The sequence below is a fragment of the Eucyclogobius newberryi genome, unplaced genomic scaffold (assembly GCF_026437365.1).
Source record: "Eucyclogobius newberryi isolate DKJ021-1_F unplaced genomic scaffold, fEucNew1.0.hap1 SCAF_74, whole genome shotgun sequence".
Classification (NCBI taxonomy): domain Eukaryota; kingdom Metazoa; phylum Chordata; class Actinopteri; order Gobiiformes; family Gobiidae; genus Eucyclogobius; species Eucyclogobius newberryi.
The window spans coordinates 29,898-57,674 of record NW_027316434.1 but is presented as its reverse complement, the minus strand read 5'-3'; the positions used below and the strand labels follow the sequence as shown (position 1 = coordinate 57,674).

General features: G+C 53.0%; 1 protein-coding gene across 1 annotated transcript in view; it reads right to left on the bottom strand.

The window, feature by feature from the left end:
- fam151a (family with sequence similarity 151 member A) overlaps positions 1-27,777 on the bottom strand; it is a 186,509-nt gene that overhangs the window by 153,976 nt on the left and 4,756 nt on the right. Inside the window, exons 6-9 of the mRNA XM_072436162.1 lie at positions 24,963-25,020; positions 24,435-24,503; positions 22,798-22,874; positions 20,131-20,267 (exon numbers count right to left, since the gene is read on the bottom strand). Of these exons, the coding sequence (XP_072292263.1) occupies positions 20,131-20,267; positions 22,798-22,874; positions 24,435-24,503; positions 24,963-25,020 (341 nt within the window). The remainder of the gene's footprint in view (positions 1-20,130; positions 20,268-22,797; positions 22,875-24,434; positions 24,504-24,962; positions 25,021-27,777) is intronic.

Genomic DNA, 27,777 nt, shown 5'->3' with positions numbered 1-27,777 from the left:
CCAGGTTTAGAGCACGGACCAGGTTCAGAGCGCGGACCAGGTTTAGAGCATGGACCAGCTTTAGAGCGTGGACCAGGTTTAGAGCGTGGACCAGGTTTAGAGCGTGGACCAGGTTTAGAGCGTGGACCAGGTTTAGAGCGTGGACCAGGTTTAGAGGTTTAGAGCGTGGACCAGGTTTAGAGCGTGGACCAGGTTTAGAGCGTGGACCAGGTTCAGAGCGCAAACCAGGTTTAGAGCATGGACCAGGTTCAGAGCGCGGACCAGGTTTAGAGCGTGGACCAGGTTTAGAGCGCGGACCAGGTTTAGAGCGCGGACCAGGTTTAGAGCGTGGACCAGGTTTAGAGCGTGGACCAGGTTTAGAGCGTGGACCAGGTTTAGAGCATGGACCAGGTTTAGAGCGTGCACCAGGTTTAGAACGTGGACCAGGTTTAGAGGTTTAGAGCATGGACCAGGTTAAGAGCGTGGGCCAGGTTTAGAGCGTGGACCAGGTTTAGAGCGTGGACCAGGTTTAGAGCGCGGACCAGGTTTAGAGCATGGACAAGGTTTAGAGCGTGGACCAGGTTTAGAGCATGGACCAGGTTTAGAGCGTGGACCAGGTTTAGAGCGTGGACCAGGTTTAGAGGTTTAGACCGTGGACCAGGTTTAGAGCGTGGACCAGGTTTAGAGCGTGGACCAGGTTTAGAGCGTGGACCAGGTTTAGAGCATGGACCAGGTTTAGAGCGTGGACCAGGTTCAGAGCGTGGACCAGGTTTAGAGCGTGGACCAGGTTTAGAGCGCGGACCAGGTTTAGAGCGTGGACCAGGTTTAGAGCGTGGACCAGGTTTAGAGCATGGACCAGGTTTAGAGCGTGGACCAGGTTCAGAGCGTGGACCAGGTTTAGAGCATGGACCAGGTTTAGAGCGTGGACCAGGTTTAGAGCGTGGACCAGGTTTAGAGCGTGGACCAGGTTTAGAGTTTTAGAGCGTGGACCAGGTTTAGAGCGTGGACCAGGTTTAGAGCGTGGACCAGGTTCAGAGCGCAAACCAGGTTTAGAGCATGGACCAGGTTCAGAGCGCGGACCAGGTTTAGAGCGTGGACCAGGTTTAGAGCGTGGACCAGGTTTAGAGCGCGGACCAGTTTTAGAGCGCGGACCAGGTTTAGAGGTTTAGAGCGTGGACCAGGTTTAGAGCGTGGACCAGGTTTAGAGCGCAGACCAGGTTTAGAGATTTAGAGCGTGGACCAGGTTTAGAGCGTGGACCAGGTTCAGAGCGCGGACCAGGTTTAGAGCATGGACCAGGTTTAGAGCGTGGACCAGGTTTAGAGCGTGGACCAGGTTTAGAGCGTGGACCAGGTTTAGAGCGCGGACCAGGTTTAGAGCGTGGACCAGGTTTAGAGCGTGGACCAGGTTTGGAGCGTGGACCAGGTTTAGAGCGTGGACAAGGTTTAGAGGTTTAGAGCGTGGACCAGGTTTAGAGCGTGGACCAGGTTTAGAGCGTGGACCAGGTTCAGAGCGCAAACCAGGTTTAGAGCATGGACCAGGTTCAGAGCGCGGACCAGGTTTAGAGCGTGGACCAGGTTTAGAGCGTGGACCAGGTTTAGAGCGTGGACCAGGTTCAGAGCGTGGACCAGGTTTAGAGCATGGACCAGGTTCAGAGCGTGGACCAGGTTTAGAGCGTGGACCAGGTTTAGAGCGCGGACCAGGTTTAGAGCGTGGACCAGGTTTAGAGCGTGGACCAGGTTTAGAGCGCAGACCAGGTTTAGAGATTTAGAGCGTGGACCAGGTTTAGAGCGTGGACCAGGTTCAGAGCGCGGACCAGGTTTAGAGCATGGACCAGGTTTAGAGCGTGGACCAGGTTTAGAGCGCGGACCAGGTTTAGAGCGCGGACCAGGTTCAGAGCGCGGACCAGGTTTAGAGCGTGGACCAGGTTTAGAGCGTGGACCAGGTTTAGAGCGTGGACCAGGTTCAGAGCGTGGACCAGGTTTAGAGCATGGACCAGGTTCAGAGCGTGGACCAGGTTTAGAGCGTGGACCAGGTTTAGAGCGCGGACCAGGTTTAGAGCGTGGACCAGGTTTAGAGCGTGGACCAGGTTTAGAGATTTAGAGCGTGGACCAGGTTTAGAGCGTGGACCAGGTTCAGAGCGCGGACCAGGTTTAGAGCATGGACCAGGTTTAGAGCGTGGACCAGGTTTAGAGCGCGGACCAGGTTTAGAGCGCGGACCAGGTTTAGAGCGTGGACCAGGTTCAGAGCGTGGACCAGGTTTAGAGCGTGGACCAGGTTTAGAGCGCGGACCAGGTTTAGAGCGTGGACCAGGTTTAGAGCGTGGACCAGGTTTAGAGCGTGGACCAGGTTTAGAGCGTGGACCAGGTTTAGAGCGTGGACCAGGTTTAGAGCGTGGACCAGGTTTAGAGCGTGGACCAGGTTTGGAGCGTGGACCAGGTTTAGAGCGTGGACCAGGTTTAGAGCGTGGACCAGGTTTGGAGCGTGGACCAGGTTTAGAGCGTGGACCAGGTTTAGAGGTTTAGAGCGTGGACCAGGTTTAGAGCGTGGACCAGGTTTAGAGCGTGGACCAGGTTCAGAGCGCAAACCAGGTTTAGAGCATGGACCAGGTTCAGAGCGCGGACCAGGTTTAGAGCGTGGACCAGGTTTAGAGCGTGGACCAGGTTTAGAGCGTGGACCAGGTTCAGAGCGTGGACCAGGTTTAGAGCATGGACCAGGTTTAGAGCGTGGACCAGGTTTAGAGCGTGGACCAGGTTCAGAGCGTGGACCAGGTTTAGAGCGTGGACCAGGTTTAGAGCGCGGACCAGGTTTAGAGCGTGGACCAGGTTTAGAGCGTGGACCAGGTTTAGAGCATGGACCAGGTTTAGAGCGTGGACCAGGTTCAGAGCGTGGACCAGGTTTAGAGCATGGACCAGGTTTAGAGCGTGGACCAGGTTTAGAGCGTGGACCAGGTTTAGAGCGCAAACCAGGTTTAGAGCATGGACCAGGTTCAGAGCGCGGACCAGGTTTAGAGCGTGGACCAGGTTTAGAGCGTGGACCAGGTTTAGAGCGCGGACCAGGTTTAGAGCGCGGACCAGGTTTAGAGGTTTAGAGCGTGGACCAGGTTTAGAGCGTGGACCAGGTTTAGAGCTTAGACCAGGTTTAGAGGTTTAGAGCGTGGACCAGGTTTAGAGCGTGGACCAGGTTTAGAGCGCGGACCAGGTTTAGAGGTTTAGAGCGTGGACTAGGTTCAGAGCGCGGACCAGGTTTAGAGCATGGACCAGGTTTAGAGCGTGGACCAGGTTTAGAGCGCGGACCAGGTTTAGAGCACGGACCAGGTTCAGAGCGTGGACCAGGTTTAGAGCATGGACCAGGTTCAGAGCGTGGACCAGGTTTAGAGCGTGGACCAGGTTTAGAGCGCGGACCAGGTTTAGAGCGTGGACCAGGTTTAGAGCGTGGACCAGGTTTAGAGCATGGACCAGGTTTAGAGCGTGGACCAGTTTCAGAGCGTGGACCAGGTTTAGAGCATGGACCAGGTTTAGAGCGTGGACCAGGTGTAGAGGTTTAGAGCGTGGACCAGGTTTAGAGCGTGGACCAGGTTTAGAGCGTGGACCAGGTTCAGAGCGCAAACCAGGTTTAGAGCATGGACCAGGTTCAGAGCGCGGACCAGGTTTAGAGCGTGGACCAGGTTTAGAGCGTGGACCAGGTTTAGAGCGCGGACCAGGTTTAGAGCGCGGACCAGGTTTAGAGGTTTAGAGCGTGGACCAGGTTTAGAGCGTGGACCAGGTTTAGAGCTTAGACCAGGTTTAGAGATTTAGAGCATGGACCAGGTTCAGAGCGCGGACCAGGTTTAGAGCATGGACAAGATTTAGAGCGTGGACCAGGTTTAGAGCGCGGACCAGGTTTAGAGCGCGGACCAGGTTTAGAGCGCGGACCAGGTTTAGAGCGCGGACCAGGTTCAGAGCGTGGACCAGGTTTAGAGCATGGACCAGGTTCAGAGCGTGGACCAGGTTTAGAGCGTGGACTAGGTTTAGAGCGCGGACCAGGTTTAGAGCGTGGACCAGGTTTAGAGCGTGGACCAGGTTTAGAGCATGGACCAGGTTTAGAGCGTGGACCAGTTTCAGAGCGTGGACCAGGTTTAGAGCATGGACCAGGTTTAGAGCGTGGACCAGGTTTAGAGGTTTAGAGCGTGGACCAGGTTTAGAGCGTGGACCAGGTTTAGAGCGTGGACCAGGTTCAGAGCGCAAACCAGGTTTAGAGCATGGACCAGGTTCAGAGCGCGGACTAGGTTTAGAGCGTGGACCAGGTTTAGAGCGTGGACCAGGTTTAGAGCGCGGACCAGGTTTAGAGCGCGGACCAGGTTTAGAGGTTTAGAGCGTGGACCAGGTTTAGAGCGTGGACCAGGTTTAGAGCTTAGACCAGGTTTAGAGATTTAGAGCATGGACCAGGTTCAGAGCGCGGACCAGGTTTAGAGCATGGACAAGATTTAGAGCGTGGACCAGGTTTAGAGCGCGGACCAGGTTTAGAGCGCAAACCAGGTTTAGAGCATGGACCAGGTTCAGAGCGCGGACCAGGTTTAGAGCGTGGACCAGGTTTAGAGCGCGGACCAGGTTTAGAGTGCGGACCAGGTTTAGAGCGTGGACCAGGTTTAGAGCGTGGACCAGGTTTAGAGCGTGGACCAGGTTTAGAGCATGGACCAGGTTTAGAGCGTGCACCAGGTTTAGAACGTGGACCAGGTTTAGAGGTTTAGAGCGTGGACCAGGTTTAGAGCGTGGACCAGGTTTAGAGCGCGGACCAGGTTTAGAGGTTTAGAGCGTGGACTAGGTTCAGAGCGCGGACCAGGTTTAGAGCATGGACCAGGTTTAGAGCGTGGACCAGGTTTAGAGCGCGGACCAGGTTTAGAGCGCGGACCAGGTTCAGAGCGTGGACCAGGTTTAGAGCATGGACCAGGTTCAGAGCGTGGACCAGGTTTAGAGCGTGGACCAGGTTTAGAGCGCGGACCAGGTTTAGAGCGTGGACCAGGTTTAGAGCGTGGACCAGGTTTAGAGCATGGACCAGGTTTAGAGCGTGGACCAGTTTCAGAGCGTGGACCAGGTTTAGAGCATGGACCAGGTTTAGAGCGTGGACCAGGTTTAGAGGTTTAGAGCGTGGACCAGGTTTAGAGCGTGGACCAGGTTTAGAGCGTGGACCAGGTTCAGAGCGCAAACCAGGTTTAGAGCATGGACCAGGTTCAGAGCGCGGACCAGGTTTAGAGCGTGGACCAGGTTTAGAGCGTGGACCAGGTTTAGAGCGCGGACCAGGTTTAGAGCGCGGACCAGGTTTAGAGGTTTAGAGCGTGGACCAGGTTTAGAGCGTGGACCAGGTTTAGAGCTTAGACCAGGTTTAGAGATTTAGAGCATGGACCAGGTTCAGAGCGCGGACCAGGTTTAGAGCGCGGACCAGGTTTAGAGCATGGACAAGATTTAGAGCGTGGACCAGGTTTAGAGCGCGGACCAGGTTTAGAGCGCGGACCAGGTTTAGAGCGTGGACCAGGTTCAGAGCGCGGACCAGGTTTAGAGGTTTAGAGCGTGGACCAGGTTTAGAGCACGGACCAGGTTCAGAGCGCGGACCAGGTTTAGAGCATGGACCAGCTTTAGAGCGTGGACCAGGTTTAGAGCGCAGACCAGGTTTAGAGCGCGGACCAGGTTTAGAGCGTGGACCAGGTTTAGAGCGTGGACCAGGTTTAGAGCGTGGACCAGGTTCAGAGCGTGGACCAGGTTTAGAGCATGGACCAGGTTCAGAGCGTGGACCAGGTTTAGAGCGTGGACCAGGTTTAGAGCGCGGACCAGGTTTAGAGCGTGGACCAGGTTTAGAGGGTGGACCAGGTTTAGAGCATGGACCAGGTTTAGAGCGTGGACCAGGTTTAGAGCGTGGACCAGGTTTAGAGCGTGGACCAGGTTTAGAGCGTGGACCAGGTTTAGAGCGTGGACCAGGTTTAGAGCGCGGACCAGGTTTAGAGCGCGGACCAGGTTTAGAGGTTTAGAGCGTGGACCAGGTTTAGAGCGTGGACCAGGTTTAGAGCTTAGACCAGGTTTAGAGATTTAGAGCGTGGACCAGGTTCAGAGCGCGGACCAGGTTTAGAGCATGGACCAGGTTTAGAGCGTGGACCAGGTTTAGAGCTCGGACCAGGTTTAGAGCGCGGACCAGGTTTAGAGCGTGGACCAGGTTCAGAGCGTGGACCAGGTTTAGAGCGTGGACCAGGTTTAGAGCGCGGACCAGGTTTAGAGCGTGGACCAGGTTTAGAGCGTGGACCAGGTTTAGAGCGTGGACCAGGTTTAGAGCGTGGACCAGGTTTAGAGCATGGACCAGGTTTAGAAAGTGGACCAGGTTCAGAGCGTAGACCAGGTTTAGAGCATGGACCAGGTTCAGAGCGTGGACCAGGTTTAGAGCGTGGACCAGGTTTAGAGCGTGGACCAGGTTTAGAGCGTGGACCAGGTTTAGAGGTTTAGAGCGTGGACCAGGTTTAGAGCGTGGACCAGGTTTAGAGCGTGGACCAGGTTTAGAGTGTGGACCAGGTTTAGAGCATGGACCAGGTTTAGAGCGTGGACCAGGTTTAGAGCGTGGACCAGGTTTAGAGCGTGGACCAGGTTTAGAGCGTGGACCAGGTTTAGAGCGTGGACCAGGTTTAGAGGTTTAGAGCGTGGACCAGGTTTAGAGCGTGGACCAGGTTTAGAGCGTGGACCAGGTTCAGAGCGCAAACCAGGTTTAGAGCATGGACCAGGTTCAGAGCGCGGACCAGGTTTAGAGCGTGGACCAGGTTTAGAGCGCGGACCAGGTTTAGAGCGCGGACCAGGTTTAGAGCGTGGACCAGGTTTAGAGCGTGGACCAGGTTTAGAGCGTGGACCAGGTTTAGAGCATGGACCAGGTTTAGAGCGTGCACCAGGTTTAGAACGTGGACCAGGTTTAGAGGTTTAGAGCGTGGACCAGGTTTAGAGCGTGGACCAGGTTTAGAGCGCGGACCAGGTTTAGAGGTTTAGAGCGTGGACTAGGTTCAGAGCGCGGACCAGGTTTAGAGCATGGACCAGGTTTAGAGCGTGGACCAGGTTTAGAGCGCGGACCAGGTTTAGAGCGCGGACCAGGTTCAGAGCGTGGACCAGGTTTAGAGCATGGACCAGGTTCAGAGCGTGGACCAGGTTTAGAGCGTGGACCAGGTTTAGAGCGCGGACCAGGTTTAGAGCGTGGACCAGGTTTAGAGCGTGGACCAGGTTTAGAGCATGGACCAGGTTTAGAGCGTGGACCAGTTTCAGAGCGTGGACCAGGTTTAGAGCATGGACCAGGTTTAGAGCGTGGACCAGGTTTAGAGGTTTAGAGCGTGGACCAGGTTTAGAGCGTGGACCAGGTTTAGAGCGTGGACCAGGTTCAGAGCGCAAACCAGGTTTAGAGCATGGACCAGGTTCAGAGCGCGGACCAGGTTTAGAGCGTGGACCAGGTTTAGAGCGTGGACCAGGTTTAGAGCGCGGCCCAGGTTTAGAGCGCGGACCAGGTTTAGAGGTTTAGAGCGTGGACCAGGTTTAGAGCGTGGACCAGGTTTAGAGCTTAGACCAGGTTTAGAGATTTAGAGCATGGACCAGGTTCAGAGCGCGGACCAGGTTTAGAGCATGGACAAGATTTAGAGCGTGGACCAGGTTTAGAGCGCGGACCAGGTTTAGAGCGCGGACCAGGTTTAGAGCGTGGACCAGGTTCAGAGCGCGGACCAGTATAGAGGTTTAGAGCGTGGACCAGGTTTAGAGCACGGACCAGGTTCAGAGCGCGGACCAGGTTTAGAGCATGGACCAGCTTTAGAGCGTGGACCAGGTTTAGAGCGCAGACCAGGTTTAGAGCGCGGACCAGGTTTAGAGCGTGGACCAGGTTTAGAGCGTGGACCAGGTTTAGAGCGTGGACCAGGTTTAGAGCGTGGACCAGGTTCAGAGCGTGGACCAGGTTTAGAGCATGGACCAGGTTCAGAGCGTGGACCAGGTTTAGAGCGTGGACCAGGTTTAGAGCGCGGACCAGGTTTAGAGCGTGGACCAGGTTTAGAGGGTGGACCAGGTTTAGAGCATGGACCAGGTTTAGAGCGTGGACCAGGTTTAGAGCGTGGACCAGGTTTAGAGCGTGGACCAGGTTTAGAGCGTGGACCAGGTTTAGAGCATGGACCAGGTTCAGAGCGTGGACCAGGTTTAGAGCATGGACCAGGTTTAGAGTGTGGACCAGGTTTAGAGCATGGACCAGGTTTAGAGCGTGGACCAGGTTTAGAGCGTGGACCAGGTTTAGAGCGTGGACCAGGTTTAGAGCGCGGACCAGGTTTAGAGCGCGGACCAGGTTTAGAGCGCGGACCAGGTTTAGAGCGTGGACCAGGTTTAGAGCGTGGACCAGGTTTAGAGCGTGGACCAGGTTTAGAGCATGGACCAGGTTTAGAGCGTGCACCAGGTTTAGAACGTGGACCAGGTTTAGAGGTTTAGAGCGTGGACCAGGTTTAGAGCGTGGACCAGGTTTAGAGCGCGGACCAGGTTTAGAGGTTTAGAGCGTGGACTAGGTTCAGAGCGCGGACCAGGTTTAGAGCATGGACCAGGTTTAGAGCGTGGACCAGGTTTAGAGCGCGGACCAGGTTTAGAGCGCGGACCAGGTTCAGAGCGTGGACCAGGTTTAGAGCATGGACCAGGTTCAGAGCGTGGACCAGGTTTAGAGCGTGGACCAGGTTTAGAGCGCGGACCAGGTTTAGAGCGTGGACCAGGTTTAGAGCGTGGACCAGGTTTAGAGCATGGACCAGGTTTAGAGCGTGGACCAGTTTCAGAGCGTGGACCAGGTTTAGAGCATGGACCAGGTTTAGAGCGTGGACCAGGTTTAGAGGTTTAGAGCGTGGACCAGGTTTAGAGCGTGGACCAGGTTTAGAGCGAGGACCAGGTTCAGAGCGCAAACCAGGTTTAGAGCATGGACCAGGTTCAGAGCGCGGACCAGGTTTAGAGCGTGGACCAGGTTTAGAGCGTGGACCAGGTTTAGAGCGCGGCCCAGGTTTAGAGCGCGGACCAGGTTTAGAGGTTTAGAGCGTGGACCAGGTTTAGAGCGTGGACCAGGTTTAGAGCTTAGACCAGGTTTAGAGATTTAGAGCATGGACCAGGTTCAGAGCGCGGACCAGGTTTAGAGCATGGACAAGATTTAGAGCGTGGACCAGGTTTAGAGCGCGGACCAGGTTTAGAGCGCGGACCAGGTTTAGAGCGTGGACCAGGTTCAGAGCGCGGACCAGTATAGAGGTTTAGAGCGTGGACCAGGTTTAGAGCACGGACCAGGTTCAGAGCGCGGACCAGGTTTAGAGCATGGACCAGCTTTAGAGCGTGGACCAGGTTTAGAGCGCAGACCAGGTTTAGAGCGCGGACCAGGTTTAGAGCGTGGACCAGGTTTAGAGCGTGGACCAGGTTTAGAGCGTGGACCAGGTTTAGAGCGTGGACCAGGTTCAGAGCGTGGACCAGGTTTAGAGCATGGACCAGGTTCAGAGCGTGGACCAGGTTTAGAGCGTGGACCAGGTTTAGAGCGCGGACCAGGTTTAGAGCGTGGACCAGGTTTAGAGGGTGGACCAGGTTTAGAGCATGGACCAGGTTTAGAGCGTGGACCAGGTTTAGAGCGTGGACCAGGTTTAGAGCGTGGACCAGGTTTAGAGCGTGGACCAGGTTTAGAGCATGGACCAGGTTCAGAGCGTGGACCAGGTTTAGAGCATGGACCAGGTTTAGAGTGTGGACCAGGTTTAGAGCATGGACCAGGTTTAGAGCGTGGACCAGGTTTAGAGCGTGGACCAGGTTTAGAGCGTGGACCAGGTTTAGAGCGTGGACCAGGTTTAGAGCGTGGACCAGGTTTAGAGCGTGGACCAGGTTCAGAGCGCGGACCAGGTTTAGAGCGCGGACCAGGTTTAGAGCGTGGACCAGGTTTAGAGCGTGGACCAGGTTTAGAGCGTGGACCAGGTTTAGAGCATGGACCAGGTTTAGAGCGTGCACCAAGTTTAGAACGTGGACCAGGTTTAGAGCATGGACCAGGTTCAGAGCGCGGACCAGGTTTAGAGCGTGGACCAGGTTTAGAGCGCGGACCAGGTTTAGAGCGCGGACCAGGTTTAGAGCGTGGACCAGGTTTAGAGCGTGGACCAGGTTTAGAGCGTGGACCAGGTTTAGAGCATGGACCAGGTTTAGAGCGTGCACCAGGTTTAGAACGTGGACCAGGTTTAGAGGTTTAGAGCGTGGACCAGGTTTAGAGCGTGGACCAGGTTTAGAGCGCGGACCAGGTTTAGAGGTTTAGAGCGTGGACTAGGTTCAGAGCGCGGACCAGGTTTAGAGCATGGACCAGGTTTAGAGCGTGGACCAGGTTTAGAGCGCGGACCAGGTTTAGAGCGCTGACCAGGTTTAGAGCGTGGACCAGGTTTAGAGCGTGGACCAGGTTTAGAGCATGGACCAGGTTTAGAGCGTGGACCAGGTTTAGAGCGTGGACCAGGTTTAGAGCGTGGACCAGGTTTAGAGCGTGGACCAGGTTTAGAGCGTGGACCAGGTTTAGAGCGTGGACAAGGTTTAGAGCGTGGACCAGGTTTAGAGGTTTAGAGCGTGGACCAGGTTTAGAGCGTGGACCAGGTTTAGAGCGTGGACCAGGTTTAGAGGTTTAGAGCGTGGACCAGGTTTAGAGCGTGGACCAGGTTTAGAGCGTGGACCAGGTTCAGAGCGCAAACCAGGTTTAGAGCATGGACCAGGTTCAGAGCGCGGACCAGGTTTAGAGCGTGGACCAGGTTTAGAGCGCGGACCAGGTTTAGAGCGCGGACCAGGTTTAGAGCGCGGACCAGGTTTAGAGCGTGGACCAGGTTTAGAGCGTGGACCAGGTTTAGAGCATGGACCAGGTTTAGAGCGTGCACGGGGTTTAGAGCGTGGACCAGGTTTAGAGGTTTAGCGCGTGGACAAGGTTTAGAGCGTGGACCAGGTTTAGAGCGCGGACCAGGTTTAGAGGTTTAGAGCGTTGACCAGGTTTAGAGCACGGACCAGGTTCAGAGCGCAGACCAGGTTTAGAGCAAGGACCAGGTTTAGAACGTGGACCAGGTTCAGAGCGCGGACCAGGTTTAGAGCGTGCCCCAGGTTTAGAGCATGGACCAGGTTTAGAGCGTGGACCAGGTTTAGAGCGTGGACCAGGTCTAGAGCGTGGACCAGGTTTAGAGCGTGGACCAGGTTTAGAGCGCGGATCAGGTTTAGAGCGTGGACCAGGTTTAGAGCGTGGACCAGGTTTAGAGCGTGGACCAGGTTTAGAGCGTGGACCAGGTTTAGAGGTTTAGAGCGTGGACCAGGTTTAGAGCGTGGACCAGGTTTAGAGCGTGGACCAGGTTCAGAGCGCAAACCAGGTTTAGAGCATGGACCAGGTTCAGAGCGCGGACCAGGTTTAGAGCGTGGACCAGGTTTAGAGCGCGGACCAGGTTTAGAGCGCGGACCAGGTTTAGAGCGCGGACCAGGTTTAGAGCGTGGACCAGGTTTAGCGCGTGGACCAGGTTTAGAGCATGGACCAGGTTTAGAGCGTGCACGGGGTTTAGAGCGTGGACCAGGTTTAGAGGTTTAGCGCGTGGAAAAGGTTTAGAGCGTGGACCAGGTTTAGAGCGCGGACCAGGTTTAGAGGTTTAGAGCGTGGACCAGGTTTAGAGCAAGGACCAGGTTTAGAACGTGGACCAGGTTCAGAGCGCGGACCAGGTTTAGAGCGTGCCCCAGGTTTAGAGCATGGACCAGGTTTAGAGCGTGGACCAGGTTTAGAGCGTGGACCAGGTCTAGAGCGTGGACCAGGTTTAGAGCATGGACCAGGTTTAGAGCGTGCACCAGGTTTAGAACGTGGACCAGGTTTAGAGGTTTAGAGCGTGGACCAGGTTTAGAGCGTGGACCAGGTTTAGAGCGCGGACCAGGTTTAGAGGTTTAGAGCGTGGACTAGGTTCAGAGCGCGGACCAGGTTTAGAGCATGGACCAGGTTTAGAGCGTGGACCAGGTTTAGAGCGCGGACCAGGTTTAGAGCGCTGACCAGGTTTAGAGCGTGGACCAGGTTTAGAGCGCGGACTAGGTTTAGAGCGTGGACCAGGTTTAGAGCGTGGACCAGGTTTAGAGCGTGGACCAGGTTTAGAGCGTGGACCAGGTTTAGAGCATGGACCAGGTTTAGAGCGTGGACCAGGTTTAGAGCGTGGACCAGGTTTAGAGCGTGGACCAGGTTTAGAGCGTGGACCAGGTTTAGAGCGTGGACCAGGTTTAGAGCGTGGACAAGGTTTAGAGCGTGGACCAGGTTTAGAGGTTTAGAGCGTGGACCAGGTTTAGAGCGTGGACCAGGTTTAGAGCGTGGACCAGGTTTAGAGGTTTAGAGCGTGGACCAGGTTTAGAGCGTGGACCAGGTTTAGAGCGTGGACCAGGTTCAGAGCGCAAACCAGGTTTAGAGCATGGACCAGGTTCAGAGCGCGGACCAGGTTTAGAGCGCGGACCAGGTTTAGAGCGCGGACCAGGTTTAGAGCGCGGACCAGGTTTAGAGCGCGGACCAGGTTTAGAGCGTGGACCAGGTTTAGAGCGTGGACCAGGTTTAGAGCATGGACCAGGTTTAGAGCGTGCACGGGGTTTAGAGCGTGGACCAGGTTTAGAGGTTTAGCGCGTGGACAAGGTTTAGAGCGTGGACCAGGTTTAGAGCGCGGACCAGGTTTAGAGGTTTAGAGCGTTGACCAGGTTTAGAGCACGGACCAGGTTCAGAGCGCAGACCAGGTTTAGAGCAAGGACCAGGTTTAGAACGTGGACCAGGTTCAGAGCGCGGACCAGGTTTAGAGCGTGCCCCAGGTTTAGAGCATGGACCAGGTTTAGAGCGTGGACCAGGTTTAGAGCGTGGACCAGGTCTAGAGCGTGGACCAGGTTTAGAGCGTGGACCAGGTTTAGAGCGCGGATCAGGTTTAGAGCGTGGACCAGGTTTAGAGCGTGGACCAGGTTTAGAGCGTGGACCAGGTTTAGAGCGTGGACCAGGTTTAGAGGTTTAGAGCGTGCACCAGGTTTAGAGCGTGGACCAGGTTTAGAGCGTGGACCAGGTTCAGAGCGCAAACCAGGTTTAGAGCATGGACCAGGTTCAGAGCGCGGACCAGGTTTAGAGCGTGGACCAGGTTTAGAGCGCGGACCAGGTTTAGAGCGCGGACCAGGTTTAGAGCGCGGACCAGGTTTAGAGCGTGGACCAGGTTTAGCGCGTGGACCAGGTTTAGAGCATGGACCAGGTTTAGAGCGTGCACGGGGTTTAGAGCGTGGACCAGGTTTAGAGGTTTAGCGCGTGGAAAAGGTTTAGAGCGTGGACCAGGTTTAGAGCGCGGACCAGGTTTAGAGGTTTAGAGCGTGGACCAGGTTTAGAGCAAGGACCAGGTTTAGAACGTGGACCAGGTTCAGAGCGCGGACCAGGTTTAGAGCGTGCCCCAGGTTTAGAGCATGGACCAGGTTTAGAGCGTGGACCAGGTTTAGAGCGTGGACCAGGTCTAGAGCGTGGACCAGGTTTAGAGCGTGGACCAGGTTTAGAGCGCGGATCAGGTTTAGAGCGTGGACCAGGTTTAGAGCGTGGACCAGGTTTAGAGCATGGACCAGGTTTAGAGCGTGGACCAGGTTCAGAGCGTGAACCAGGTTTAGAGCATGGACCAGGTTTAGAGCGTGGACCAAGTTTAGAGCGTGGACCAGGTTTAGAGCGTGGACCAGGTTTAGAGGTTTAGAGCGTGGACCAGGTTTAGAGCGTGGACCAGGTTTAGAGCGTGGACCAGGTTCAGAGCGCAAACCAGGTTTAGAGCATGGACCAGGTTCAGAGCGCGGACCCGGTTTAGAGTGTGGACCAGGTTTAGAGCGTGGACCAGGTTTAGAGCGCGGACCAGGTTTAGAGCGCGGACCAGGTTTAGAGGTTTAGAGCGTGGACCAGGTTTAGAGCGTGGACCAGGTTTAAAGCGCAGACCAGGTTTAGAGATTTAGAGCGTGGACCAGGTTCAGAGCGCGGACCAGGTTTAGAGCATGGACCAGGTTTAGAGCGTGGACCAGGTTTAGAGCGCGGACCAGGTTTAGAGCGCAGACCAGGTTTAGAGCGTGGACCAGGTTCAGAGCGTGGACCAGGTTTAGAGCGTGGACCAGGTTTAGAGCGCGGACCAGGTTTAGAGCGTGGACCAGGTTTAGAGCGTGGACCAGGTTTAGAGCGTGGACCAGGTTTAGAGCATGGACCAGGTTTAGAGCGTGGACCAGGTTCAGAGCGTAGACCAGGTTTAGAGCATGGACCAGGTTCAGAGCGTGGACCAGGTTTAGAGCGTGGACCAGGTTTAGAGCGTGGACCAGGTTTAGAGCGTGGACCAGGTTTAGAGGTTTAGAGCGTGGACCAGGTTTAGAGCGTGGACCAGGTTTAGAGCGCGGACCAGGTTTAGAGTGTGGACCAGGTTTAGAGCATGGACCAGGTTTAGAGCGTGGACCAGGTTTAGAGCGTGGACCAGGTTTAGAGCGTGGACCAGGTTTAGAGCATGGACCAGGTTTAGAGCGTGGACCAGGTTTAGAGCGTGGACCAGGTTTAGAGCGTGGACCAGGTTTAGAGCGTGGACCAGGTTTAGAGCGTGGACCAGGTTTAGAGGTTTAGAGCGTGGACCAGGTTTAGAGCGTGGACCAGGTTTAGAGCGTGGACCAGGTTCAGAGCGCAAACCAGGTTTAGAGCATGGACCAGGTTCAGAGCGCGGACCAGGTTTAGAGCGTGGACCAGGTTTAGAGCGCGGACCAGGTTTAGAGCGCGGACCAGGTTTAGAGCGTGGACCAGGTTTAGAGCGTAGACCAGGTTTAGAGCGTGGACCAGGTTTAGAGCATGGACCAGGTTTAGAGCGTGCACCAGGTTTAGAACGTGGACCAGGTTTAGAGGTTTAGAGCGTGGACCAGGTTTAGAGCGTGGACCAGGTTTAGAGCGCGGACCAGGTTTAGAGGTTTAGAGCGTGGACTAGGTTCAGAGCGTGGACCAGGTTTAGAGCATGGACCAGGTTTAGAGCGTGGACCAGGTTTAGAGCGCGGACCAGGTTTAGAGCGCGGACCAGGTTTAGAGCGTGGACCAGGTTCAGAGCGTGGACCAGGTTTAGAGTGTGGACCAGGTTTAGAGCGCGGACCAGGTTTAGAGCATGGACCAGGTTTAGAGCGTGGACCAGGTTTAGAGCGTGGACCAGGTTTAGAGCGTGGACCAGGTTTAGAGCGTGGACCAGGTTTAGAGCATGGACCAGGTTTAGAGCCTGGACCAGGTTCAGAGCGTAGACCAGGTTTAGAGCGTGGACCAGGTTTAGAGCGTGGACCAGGTTTAGAGCGTGGACCAGGTTTAGAGCGTGGACCAGGTTTAGAGCGTGGACCAGGTTTAGAGCATGGACCAGGTTTAGAGCGTGGACCAGGTTTAGAGCGCGGACCAGGTTTAGAGCGTGGACCAGGTTTAGAGCGTGGACCAGGTTTAGAGCGTGGACCAGGTTTAGAGCGTGGACCAGGTTTAGAGCGTGGACCAGGTTTAGAGCGTGCACCAGGTTTAGAGCGTGGACCAGGTTTAGAGGTTTAGAGCGTGGACCAGGTTTAGAGGGTGGACCAGGTTTAGAGCGCGGACCAGGTTTAGAGGTTTAGAGCGTGGACCAGGTTTAGAGCGTGGACCAGGTTTAGAGCTTGGACCAGGTTCAGAGCGTGGACCAGGTTTAGAGCATGGACCAGGTTCAGAGCGTGGACCAGGTTTAGAGCATGGACCAGGTTTAGAGCGCGGACCAGGTTTAGAGCCAGGACCAGGTTTAGAGCGTGGACCAGGTTTAGAGCATGGACCAGGTTTAGAGCATGGACCAGGTTTAGAGCGTGGACCAGGTTTAGAGCGTGGACCAGGTTTAGAGGTTTAGAGCGTGGACCAGGTTTAGAGCGTGGACCAGGTTTAGAGGTTTAGAGCGTGGACCAGGTTTAGAGCACGGACCAGGTTCAGAGCGCGGACCAGGTTTAGAGCATGGACCAGGTTTAGAGCGTGGACCAGGTTTAGAGCGTGGACCAGGTTTAGAGCATGGACCAGGTTTAGAGCGTGGACCAGGTTTAGAGCGTGGACCAGGTCTAGAGCGTGGACCAGGTTTAGAGCGTGGACCAGGTTTAGAGCGTGGACCAGGTTTAGAGCGTGGACCAGGTTTAGAGCGTGGACCAGGTTTAGAGCGTGGACCAGGTTTAGAGCGTGGACCAGGTTCAGAGCGCAAACCATGTTTAGAGCATGGACCAGGTTTAGAGCGTGGACCAGGTTTAGAGCATGGACCAGGTTTAGAGCGTGGACCAGGTTTAGAGCGTGGACCAGGTTTAGAGCGTGGACCAGGTTTAGAGCGTGGACCAGGTTTAGAGCGTGGACCAGGTTTAGAGCATGGACCAGGTTTAGAGCGTGGACCAGGTTTAGAGCGTGGACCAGGTTTAGAGCGTGGACCAGGTTTAGAGCGTGGACCAGGTTTAGAGCGTGGACCAGGTTTAGAGGTTTAGAGCGTGGACCAGGTTTAGAGCGTGGACCAGGTTTAGAGCGTGGACCAGGTTTAGAGGTTTAGAGCGTGGACCAGGTTTAGAGCGTGGACCAGGTTTAGAGCGCGGACCAGGTTTAGAGCGTGGAACAGGTTCAGAGCGCGGACCAGGTTTAGAGCGCGGACCAGGTTTAGAGCGCGGACCAGGTTTAGAGCGCGGACCAGGTTTAGAGCGCGGACCAGGTTTAGAGCGTGCACCAGGTTTAGAGCGTGGACCAGGTTTAGAGGTTTAGAGCGTGGACCAGGTTTAGAGCGTGGACCAGGTTTAGAGGTTTAGAGCGTGGACCAGGTTTAGAGCGTGGACCAGGTTTAGAGCGTGGACCAGGTTTAGAGCGTGGACCAGGTTTAGAGCATGGACCAGGTTTAGAGCGTGGACCAGGTTTAGAGCGTGGACCAGGTTTAGAGCGTGGACCAGGTTTAGAGCGTGGACCAGGTTTAGAGCGTGGACCAGGTTTAGAGGTTTAGAGCGTGGACCAGGTTTAGAGCGTGGACCAGGTTTAGAGCGTGGACCAGGTTTAGAGGTTTAGAGCGTGGACCAGGTTTAGAGCGTGGACCAGGTTTAGAGCGCGGACCAGGTTTAGAGCGTGGAACAGGTTCAGAGCGCGGACCAGGTTTAGAGCGCGGACCAGGTTTAGAGCGCGGACCAGGTTTAGAGCGCGGACCAGGTTTAGAGCGCGGACCAGGTTTAGAGCGTGCACCAGGTTTAGAGCGTGGACCAGGTTTAGAGGTTTAGAGCGTGGACCAGGTTTAGAGCGTGGACCAGGTTTAGAGGTTTAGAGCGTGGACCAGGTTTAGAGCGTGGACCAGGTTTAGAGCATGGACCAGGTTTAGAGCATGGACCAGGTTAAGAGCGTGGGCCAGGTTTAGAGCGTGCACCAGGTTTAGAGCGTGGACCAGGTTTAGAGGTTTAGAGCGTGGACCAGGTTTAGAGCGTGGACCAGGTTTAGAGGTTTAGAGCGTGGACCAGGTTTAGAGCACGGACCAGGTTCAGAGCGCGGACCAGGTTTAGAGCATGGACCAGGTTTAGAGCGTGGACCAGGTTTAGAGCGTGGACCAGGTTTAGAGCATGGACCAGGTTTAGAGCGTGGACCAGGTTTAGAGCGTGGACCAGGTCTAGAGCGTGGACCAGGTTTAGAGCGTGGACCAGGTTTAGAGCGTGGACCAGGTTCAGAGCGTGGACCAGGTTTAGAGCGTGGACCAGGTTCAGAGCGTGGACCAGGTTTAGAGCGTGGACCAGGTTTAGAGCGTGGACCAGGTTTAGAGCGTGGACCAGGTTTAGAGCATGGACCAGGTTTAGAGCGCGGACCAGGTTTAGAGCGTGGACCAGGTTTAGAGCATGGACCAGGTTTAGAGCGTGGACCAGGTTTAGAGCGTGGACCAGGTTTAGAGCGTGGACCAGGTTTAGAGCGTGGACCAGGTTTAGAGCGTGGACCAGGGCCACATTCCTCTTTGTTCTCTCATCATTTTTCTCCCACAGAGTCGCCATAATCACTGGCTCTTGGACAACTTCAGAGCGACGCCCGGCCCAGCGCCAGAGCGGGCAGAGGTGAGGGTTGAGGTGAGGGTTGAGGTGGGGGCTGAGGTGGGGGCCGGTGTAGCTTGGCTCGCCTGGTTCTCGCAACCAAAATACAGGAACCCTCAGTGAATTAGATTCTGCTTCTCCTTAGATGTTTTCTCTGCTTGATGCCAATGACTTGACCCTTCTCGAGCACACGGACATTTTGCATGACCACGGGATTTGTCTTTTGACATGGTTGTTTCAGAAATGAGAAGCCGCTCACTGCATCAAGGGTTTAAATACCATGTGGCAGCTGAAAGACCATCACCTGCAGCAGAGAAGACTCACAGCAGGTCAGGGGCTCCTCACAGCAGTGCCATGGGCTCCTCACAGCAGGTCATGGGCTCCTCACAGCAGTGCCGTGGGCTCCTCACAGCAGGTCAGGGGCTCCTCACAGCAGTACCATGGGCTCCTCACAGCAGGTCAGGGGCTCCTCACAGCAGTACCATGGGCTCCTCACAGCAGGTCATGGGCTCCTCACAGCAGGTCATGGGCTCCTCACAGCAGTGCCATGGGCTCCTCACAGCAGTGCCATGGGCTCCTCACAGCAGTGCCATGGGCTCCTCACAGTAGGTCATGGACTCCTCACAGCAGGTCATGGGCTCCTCACAGCAGGTCTTGGGCTCCTCACAGCAGGTCAGGGGCTCCTCACAGCAGGTCATGGGCTCCTCACAGCAGGTCAGGGGCTCCTCACAGCAGGTCATGGGCTCCTCACAGCAGGTCAGGGGCTCCTCACAGCAGGTCATGGGCTCCTCACAGCAGGTCAGGGGCTCCTCACAGCAGGTCATGGGCTCCTCACAGCAGGTCATGGGCTCCTCACTGCAGGTCAGGGGCTCCTCACAGCAGGTCATGGGCTCCTCACAGCAGGTCAGGGGCTCCTCACAGCAGGTCAGGGGCTCCTCACAACAGGTCAGGGGCTCCTCACAGCAGGTCAGGGGCTCCTCACAGCAGGTCAGGGGCTCCTCACAGCAGGTCATGGGCTCCTCACAGCAGGTCAGGGGCTCCTCACAGCAGGTCAGGGGCTCCTCACAGCAGGTCATGGGCTCCTCACAGCAGGTCAGGGGCTCCTCACAGCAGGTCAGGGGCTCCTCACAGCAGGTCAGGGGCTCCTCACAGCAGGTCATGGGCTCCTCACAGCAGGTTAGGGGCACCATTTCACCCGAGGACCAAATGAACGCAGCAGTAAATGGTTTTGAGCGTGATTTGCACCTTTAAGGTCTTTCCTTCTGCTGCTGTCAGACTTTATAACAAACACTGTTAGTCCTGAACACTCGCAATACTGACTTAACCATGTGCAATTCATGTGCAATTACTGTCATATGTGTAATTACTGTGAAATTCATGTGCAACCTATGTGCTGTCGTGACACATATTCATGTGCAATTACTGTCGTGATCACATGCAATGGTATTTATGTATTTATTTATTTGTCTATGGGAGTTTTTGTTTATTTATAGGAGATCTTCTACTGAAAGTGTTTTTCAGACTTCCTATAAGTGATCTGTTCTTCTGTATCTACCTCTGTATCTACCTGCGTTGCACCAATGAAATTTCCCCATGTGGGACAATAAAGGAATATCTTATCTTATCTTTAATGTAAAGTGAAACAAATTTACCAGACTAAGTAGAAGATAACCTATTTTTGTTCTTGGTCAGATGAATCGTGACCATATAGAAGGGCGTGTTTGGCATTAGACACCTGCACGGATCCAATTTGTGTCGATCAGCGTTTCTGGTTTAACCCTATAGGTCTGCACAAGGCTGAAGGGGGATTTAACCTTAATCTTAATTCTAAGCACTGGTTGGTGCTCTCGCTGGTGCTGGTGTTTTTATGTGCTTGTTTTATTGAATGTTTTATTGGTATTTTATCTGGATCTGTTTGTTCAATCTGTATTTTGTGTTTGACAGGTTACTCACGAAAAAGAGTTTCTCTAATTGAGTTTCCCCGGGATGAAAAAAAAAACGAAGACATACGAACGATAACGACTTTGTTTTATGAAATTTTCACCCACAGCCTGTTTGAACAGAATGTGGGCGGGGTTGGCGGGTCAGGCAGGGCTCATACATGTCGGAGTCGGGTCTTACCCACAGCCTGCTTGAACGTGGACAGTGTGGGCTCATAGATGTCGTAGTAGACCCGGGCTGGGTGACTGTTGTCCCTCACAAACAGAAGGTCCTCTACAGTTGGGTGCTGGGAGCCTTGCCACAGAGTTAGACTGAACCTGTAGAATCAAATCACACAAAATATGGGACAGAGTTTTATAATACAAGGAATATACAAATCTATGTATTAGGAATGTAACACTGGTGACTTCCGAGATGATGGCTGCTTAGTTCGGACCTGCCTGTCTGTTCATATCTGTCATAATCTGTCTTTATTATGGGTTCACCTGGGAGACCCGATACTGTCATGTGGGAGCAGACATATGAAGAGACTGGACACTTATCATGTTTATCTGGCTGTTTTTGTCCAATTCAACTTTATTTTGTCTTTCAGAAAGTTCAATTTCGTAACTGAAGGGAATACCAAATATATTAACTTGACTAAATTGTATTAAACTGTACTTTGATATAATAACTGAGTTATGCTTAGACTATGAAAGGTTTAGTCACACACTACATTCTTGCTCTATTACGCACTCTTTTGATGAGAAGCAGGAAAACCGCAGACAACTCAAGGACAACTCCAAGTGAAGCAACAGAGGCGAGTGGAAAAGTACTGGTGAAAAGACCCTTCATCATACGCCCTATATTGAAATGTCATAAAATGATTTAGCGCCAGGAATTTGTGCGCGTCCAAATCGCCCGCGTAAGTCGCCTTCACATTGGACAGGAACAGCTGGTAAGCGTTCTGTTGATCTGTATTAGAATTGTACTGGATTCAACATCTGATTGATTCTAACTATTCTGATTCTTGCCCTTTCATAAACGAGCGCGCCAACATTACAAACTTGAGGAACAGTAACATGTTAGTCCACTTTTCACTGTTGCTTTGTGAGGTTTTTTCTCACAATCGTCAAACTAAAATTTGACATTGTCACATCCCCAGAAGGTGATGATTATTGCTTTTGCATTTGTAGGATTACTTTTTCTTTTTTCTTTGGGATTTAAAAAAAATCTCAATTATCACCATGAATTGTTCCTTTGACCAGTACAAATCTGCCATCTTTATCTTTGTGTTCAAAACTTTGATCAAAGGCTATTCTTGTTGATATCAATATGGCCACGCCCCTATTATGGTTGCCACTGTAAGAGGAATAGTAAAGTCCAGTTGTGTGCAGTCGCTTCTATGGACGAGCAACAGACTTGGGGTGTTCATGTGGATAACACAAAAGTGATGAATGGATATAAACTGCTGAATGGAGTAAATAGTCTCACGTCACCTAATTGAATAAACTAGCGTTCCATATTGTTAAATAACTGTATTTCTAACTAACGTCTATTTATTAGAAATGTGAACAGAACCTGAGCTACAAACACAGACTTGTCTCTAAAAGATAGATTTTAAGTCTGTTTGTTGAAACTTCTCCTCTGCACATGCTCAGTTAGAGCTTCACTTCTCTGCACATGCTCAGTTAGTGCTTCACTTCTCCTCTGCACATGCTCAGTTAGGGCTTCACTTCTCTGCACATGCTCAGTTAGTGCTTCACTTCTCCTCTGCACATGCTCAGTTAGGGCTTCACTTCTCTACACATGCTCAGTTAGTGCTTCACTTCTCCTCTGCACATGCTCAGTTAGGGCTTCACTTCTCTGCACATGCTCAGTTAGTGCTTCACTTCTCCTCTGCACATGCTCAGTTAGGGCTTCACTTCTCTGCACATGCTCAGTTAGAGCTTCACTTCTCCTCTGCACATGCTCAGTTAGGGCTTCTCTTCTCCGCTGCACATGCTCAGTTAGAGCTGCACTTCTCCTCTGCACATGCTCAGTTAGAGCTTCACTTCTCCTCTGCACATGCTCAGTTAGAGCTTCACTTCTCCTCTGCACATGCTCAGTTAGAGCTTCACTTCTCCTCTGCAAATGCTCAGTTAGAGCTTCACTTCTCCTCTGCACATGCTCAGTAAGAGCTTCACTTCTCCGCTGCACATGCTCAGTTAGAGCTGCACTTCTCCTCTGCACATGCTCAGTTAGGGCTTCACTTCTCCTCTGCACATGCTCAGTTAGAGCTTCACTTCTCCTCTGCACATGCTCAGTTAGGGCTTCACTTCTCCTCTGCACATGCTCAGTTAGAGCTTCACTTCTCCTCTGCACATGCTCAGTTAGGGCTTCACTTCTCCTCTGCACATGCTCAGTTAGAGCTTCACTTCTCCTCTGCACATGCTCAGTTAGAGCTTCACTTCTCCTCTGCACATGCTCAGTTAGAGCTTCACTTCTCCTCTGCACATGCTCAGTAAGAGCTTCACTTCTCCTCTGCACATGCTCAGTTAGAGCTGCACTTCTCCTCTGCACATGCTCAGTTAGGGCTTCACTTCTCCTCTGCACATGCTCAGTTAGGGCTTCACTTCTCTGCACATGCTCAGTTAGAGCTTCACTTCTCCTCTGCACATGCTCAGTTGAGTACAGACGGGTAAATCCAACAGATTCAACCACAGCCCAACAATGCACTGCATCATCTGGAACCTGTTCAACTCTTTTGAAAATAACAATATTAACTGAACTAAAAAGTAATTCAATTTTTTTGAGTAAATAACATTTCATCAACATATGGTAAAACAATAAATATTCATATACCATATACATAATGGTATAGTTCACCTTGAGGACTGACTGAGGAGCCAGCTGATGTGAGGCCAGCCCTTCTGGACAAACAGGGCCTGGATCGGGAAGGTCACCTGAAGTAAACGATATAAAAGCAGTTTATGATTTATTGATTCACTTTCTCATCAATCACAGGACATATGTTTTAAGCTAACAACCGTTCACAAGCCCCAGTGTCAGCTCCAACAGGGCATAAAAGTGCTCATTGTCGTGTTTCCTTGGGAACGACACGTCACATACTTTTCCCATGTGTAAATGTGGTGAAGGAACCATCAATGCAATATCAGTCTGAGTTCTAGAATTTGATGATCATTTCAGATGGAGGGAAATGCTCTGAACAACTGGAAGAGTCATTATGTTTTAGAGAAATATCCAAAGTTATGAACTTTGAGCGTAGGTCCAGGAGCTACAGCGAGGCGAAGCCACATACATAAACCTAGAAGCGTCAATCTACACCAGAGACGTCCAAACTGCTTCTGCTCCATGAGTGTGCGCCTCGACACACCATTTCAACTCAATATTGTTTGCATATGAAATATCGGTTGGATGTAGGAGGTTTCAGTCATATCATTCGGCTGCTTTCTTTCAGTTCTGACTATTTCATGCACAAGTTGTTCCTGTTTGACTTCATGAAGTAAGTTATATTTCTCAAATTTGATGATAAATTCATCCTAGTCTAATTGCCGGAGGTCCTGGACGCAATCAAGGATGGATGAAGCATTTTGAGAGGGCAAAAGAGGCTTTTGACGCTCCTCTTTCCTGTGCTTCCCCTGATAAAGACCCTGAAGACCTCATTTACACGTGTGACATTGTTGGTGTAGTTGTAGTCGAAAAATGGAACACTCCTGGACAAATGCTGTAGTTTGTCTGACTGGTTATTATTAAAACTCTTATACTGCACTGGGATGAATTGTGGGTTAATGATTTAAAGTCCTTTCAACTGACAATAATCATTGTCAAATTTTTGTATTTGTTGTTTCCTGTGGACAGGCCCTGTAATGACAGAAATATGAACCATGAACCAGATCTGACCTCTGACCTGTCTCCAGCTCAGGTTTAAACTAAAGTTACTTGAAGCTGCAGAACCCTACAGCGAAATGCTTGACATTTGTGACAGTGGTGAGCCTGGGATCCATTCCTGACGAGTCCTTTCTGTGTGGAGTTTGCATGTTCTCCTCGTGTCTGCTCCAGTTCCTCTAGGTGCTCCAGTTACCACGACTACTAAAAACATCTACACTAGGCTCCTCCCCTCAGTGGGACCAGGGACGACAGGTGAGCTACACCTGGTACAATGCATCTCTCCTGAGAAGCTTCATGTGTATTCTGCACTGTTCCTGTCTCAAATAAATAAGCAAACGAACTAACTAACTAACTAAATAAGCAAACTAACTAACTTCAAACTAAACACATTCAGCTGAACACTTCAGACCAAGGAGGAGGAGGAGTTTCAGAAAAACTCACAATCAATACGCACTTAAATGAAATATATTGAAGTTCTAACATTGCTCTTTAGAGTTTGTATTTGCTGCCTGTGCGATCTGCTGAAAGTGGAACAAATGTATGTTTGGGATTATCATCTCTCACCACAGCACCAGGGCCTCAGTGCACAGGACAGAGATGTTCCAGCACTTTACCTTTTGTGGGAGATCTTTCGCCATCTCAAACATCTCCTCCACCATCGCTCTGGTGTAGACCCCAAGGACCTAAAGCGGGAAAGCGGTGACATCATATGTTAGAACCAGAACTAATGGAAAGATGACACTGGAAACACATAATCAGAACCAGTGTGAGCTACTTTACAACAGACTTATCTCTCCTGCTGCTGCTTATGGAAACAGACTGTTAAGAAGCTGTGTTTTTACAGTGCAGTGTTATAGATATGAACATGATCATACGATATAGTCGACTTTTAAGGCTCTGTGAGTTTCTGTAGCCGCCTCTACGAGCTGCGCAGCTGTGAACACTTCATGCCAACAAAGGCCTCTATACGAAATTAAAACGATAAGAGGAGAAATACACGACCTGCTCCTGATTGTAACAAAGCTGCTGCCTTTATTGTCTCTGGGTGGCATTGTTGTTTTTTTCTACTTCCTTTGACTTTATGCCAGACATGCTACTGCTAACGAGCCCACACGCCCCGATCCACTGTGTGCGTCTCGTACCATCCACCCGAGAGACAAGGTGACATCTGGGAACTTCTCCTGAACCAGCTCCAAGAACCTGCAACGTCCAAACAAACAGCGGCTAATGAGCAATGGAGTAACTAATGATCACAAGACCAATTATTTTATCTACGTCAATCTGAACCTGTGTAAACTGTGAAGTTATTCAAACATTTAGCAGAAGTTTAAGTTTTCAATGTGTTTTTTGGATTAAACATGGTGCACAGCAGTTACCACACAGTCAGCTTCTGTTGGGCCTATGGGTAAAAGTCATGGGAATTTACTTCTATTTGTGTGGTTTTATCCATCTTTCATCCATCCATCCATCCATCTTCTGCCGCTTTATCCGGGGCCGGGTCGCGGGGGCAGCAGTCTGAGCAGGGACTCCCAGACTTCCTTCTCCCCAGACACTTCCTCTAACTCCTCCGGGGGGATCCCGAGGCGTTCCCAGGCCAGCCGAGAGACATAGTCTCTCCAGCGTGTCCTGGGTCTTCCCCGGGGCCTCTTCCCGGTGGGACATGCCTGAAATACCTCCCGAGGAAGGCGCACAGGAGGCATCCGGAGCAGATGCCCGAGCCACCTCAGCTGGCTCCTCTCGACGTGGAGGAGCAGCGGCTCTACTCCGAGCTCCCCCCGTGTGGCCGAGCTCCTCACCTTATCTCTAAGGGAGCGCCCAGCCACCCGGCGGAGGAAACTCATTTCGACCGCTTGTATCCGCGATCTTGTTCTTTCGGTCACTACCCAAAGCTCATGACCATAGGTGAGGGTAGGAACGTAGACCGACCGGTAAATAGAGAGCTTTGCCTTTCGGCTCAGCTCCCTCTTCACCACAACGGTCCGATGCAGCGACTGCATCACTGCAGCCGCTGCACCGATCCGCCTGTCGATCTCACGCTCCATCCTTCCCTCACTCGTGAACAAGACCCCGAGATACTTGAACTCCTCCACTTGGGGCAAGGACACCCCACCCACCTGGAGAGAAAAAGGACCCCCCACCCACCTGGAGAAGGCAAGCCACCTTTTTCCGGTCGAGAACCATGGCCTCGGATTTGGAGGTGCTGATTCTCATCCCAGCCGCTTCACACTCGGCTGCAAACCGTCCCAGTGCATGTTGCAGGTCCGGGTTTGATGGAGCCATCAGGACAACATCGTCTGCAAACAGCAGAGATGAGATCCTGTGGTCCCCAAACCGGACCCCCTCCGACCCCTGACTGCGCCTAGAAATTCTGTCCATAAAAATTATGAACAGAACCGGTGACACAGGGCAGCCCTGGCGGAGTCCAACATGCACTGGGAACAGGTCTGACTTACTGCCGGCAATGCGAACACAGCTCCTGCTCCGGTCATACAGGGACCGGACAGCCCTGAGCAAAGGGCCCCGGACCCCGTACTCCCGGAGCACCCCCCAAAGGACACCCCGAGGGACACGGTCAAAAGCCTTCTCCAGATCCACAAAGCACATGTGGACTGGTTGGGCAAACTCCCATGAACCCTCGAGCACCCGATGGAGGGTATAGAGCTGGTCCAGTGTTCCACGACCGGGACGAAAACCACTCTGCTCCTCCTGAATCCGAGGTTCGACTATCGGTCGGATTCTCCTCTCCAGTACCTTGGAATAGACCTTACCCGGGAGGCTGAGGAGTGTGATCCCTCTGTAGTTGGAACACACCCTCCGGTCCCCCTTCTTGAACAGAGGGACCACCACCCCGGTCTGCCAGTCCAGAGGCACGGTCCCCGAACGCCACGCGATGTTGCAGAGACGTGTCAACCAAGACAGTCCTACAACATCCAGATACTTTAGGTACTCAGGGCGGATCTCATCCACCCCCGGAGCCCTGCCACCGAGGAGTTTGCGGACAACCTCAGTGACTTCAGCTTGGGTGATGGATGAGCCAGCCTCCGAGTCCCCGGTCTCTACTTCCTCTTCAGAAGACGTGACTGAGGGATTAAGGAGATCCTCAAAGTATTCCTTCCACCGTCCGACGACATCCCCAGTCGAGGTCAGCAGGCCTCCACCCGCACCGTAAACGGTGTTTGTGAGACACTGCTTCCCCTTCCTGAGGCGCCGGACGGTTTGCCAGAATTTCTTTGGTGCCGACCGATAGTCCTCCTCCATGGCCTCCCCGAACTCCTCCCAGGCCCGGGTTTTTGCCTCTGCGACAGCACGAGCTGCAGCCCGCTTGGCCTGCCGATACCCGTCGATGACCTCCGGAGACCTACAAGCCAGAGTGGCCTGATAGGCCTCCTTCTTTAGTCTGACGGCATCCCTTACTTCCGGTGTCCACCACCGGGTTCGGGGGTTGCCGCCACGACAGGCACCGGAGACCTTGCGACCACAGCTCCGAGCAGCCGCATCAACAATGGAGGCGGAGAACATGGTCCACTCGGACTCAATGTCCCCAGCCTCCCCCGGGACATGGGAGAAGCTCTCCCGGAGGTGCGAGTTGAATACCCTACTGACAGAGGGCTCCACTAGACGTTCCCAACAGACCCTCACAATGCGCTTGGGTCTGCCAAGTCTGTCCGGCTTCCTCCTCCGCCAGCGGATCCAACTCACCACCAGGTGGTGATCGGTTGACAACTCTGCCCCTCTCTTCACCCGAGTGTCCAAGACACGCGGCCGGAGGTCTGATGACACGACAACTAAGTCGATCATTGACCTCCGGCCTAGGGTGTCCTGGTGCCACGTGCACTGATGGACACCCTTGTGCTTGAACATGGTGTTCGTTATGGACAATCCGTGGCTAGCACAGAAGTCCAATAACTGAACACCGCTCGGGTTCAGATCGGGGAAGCCGTTCTTCCCGATCACCCC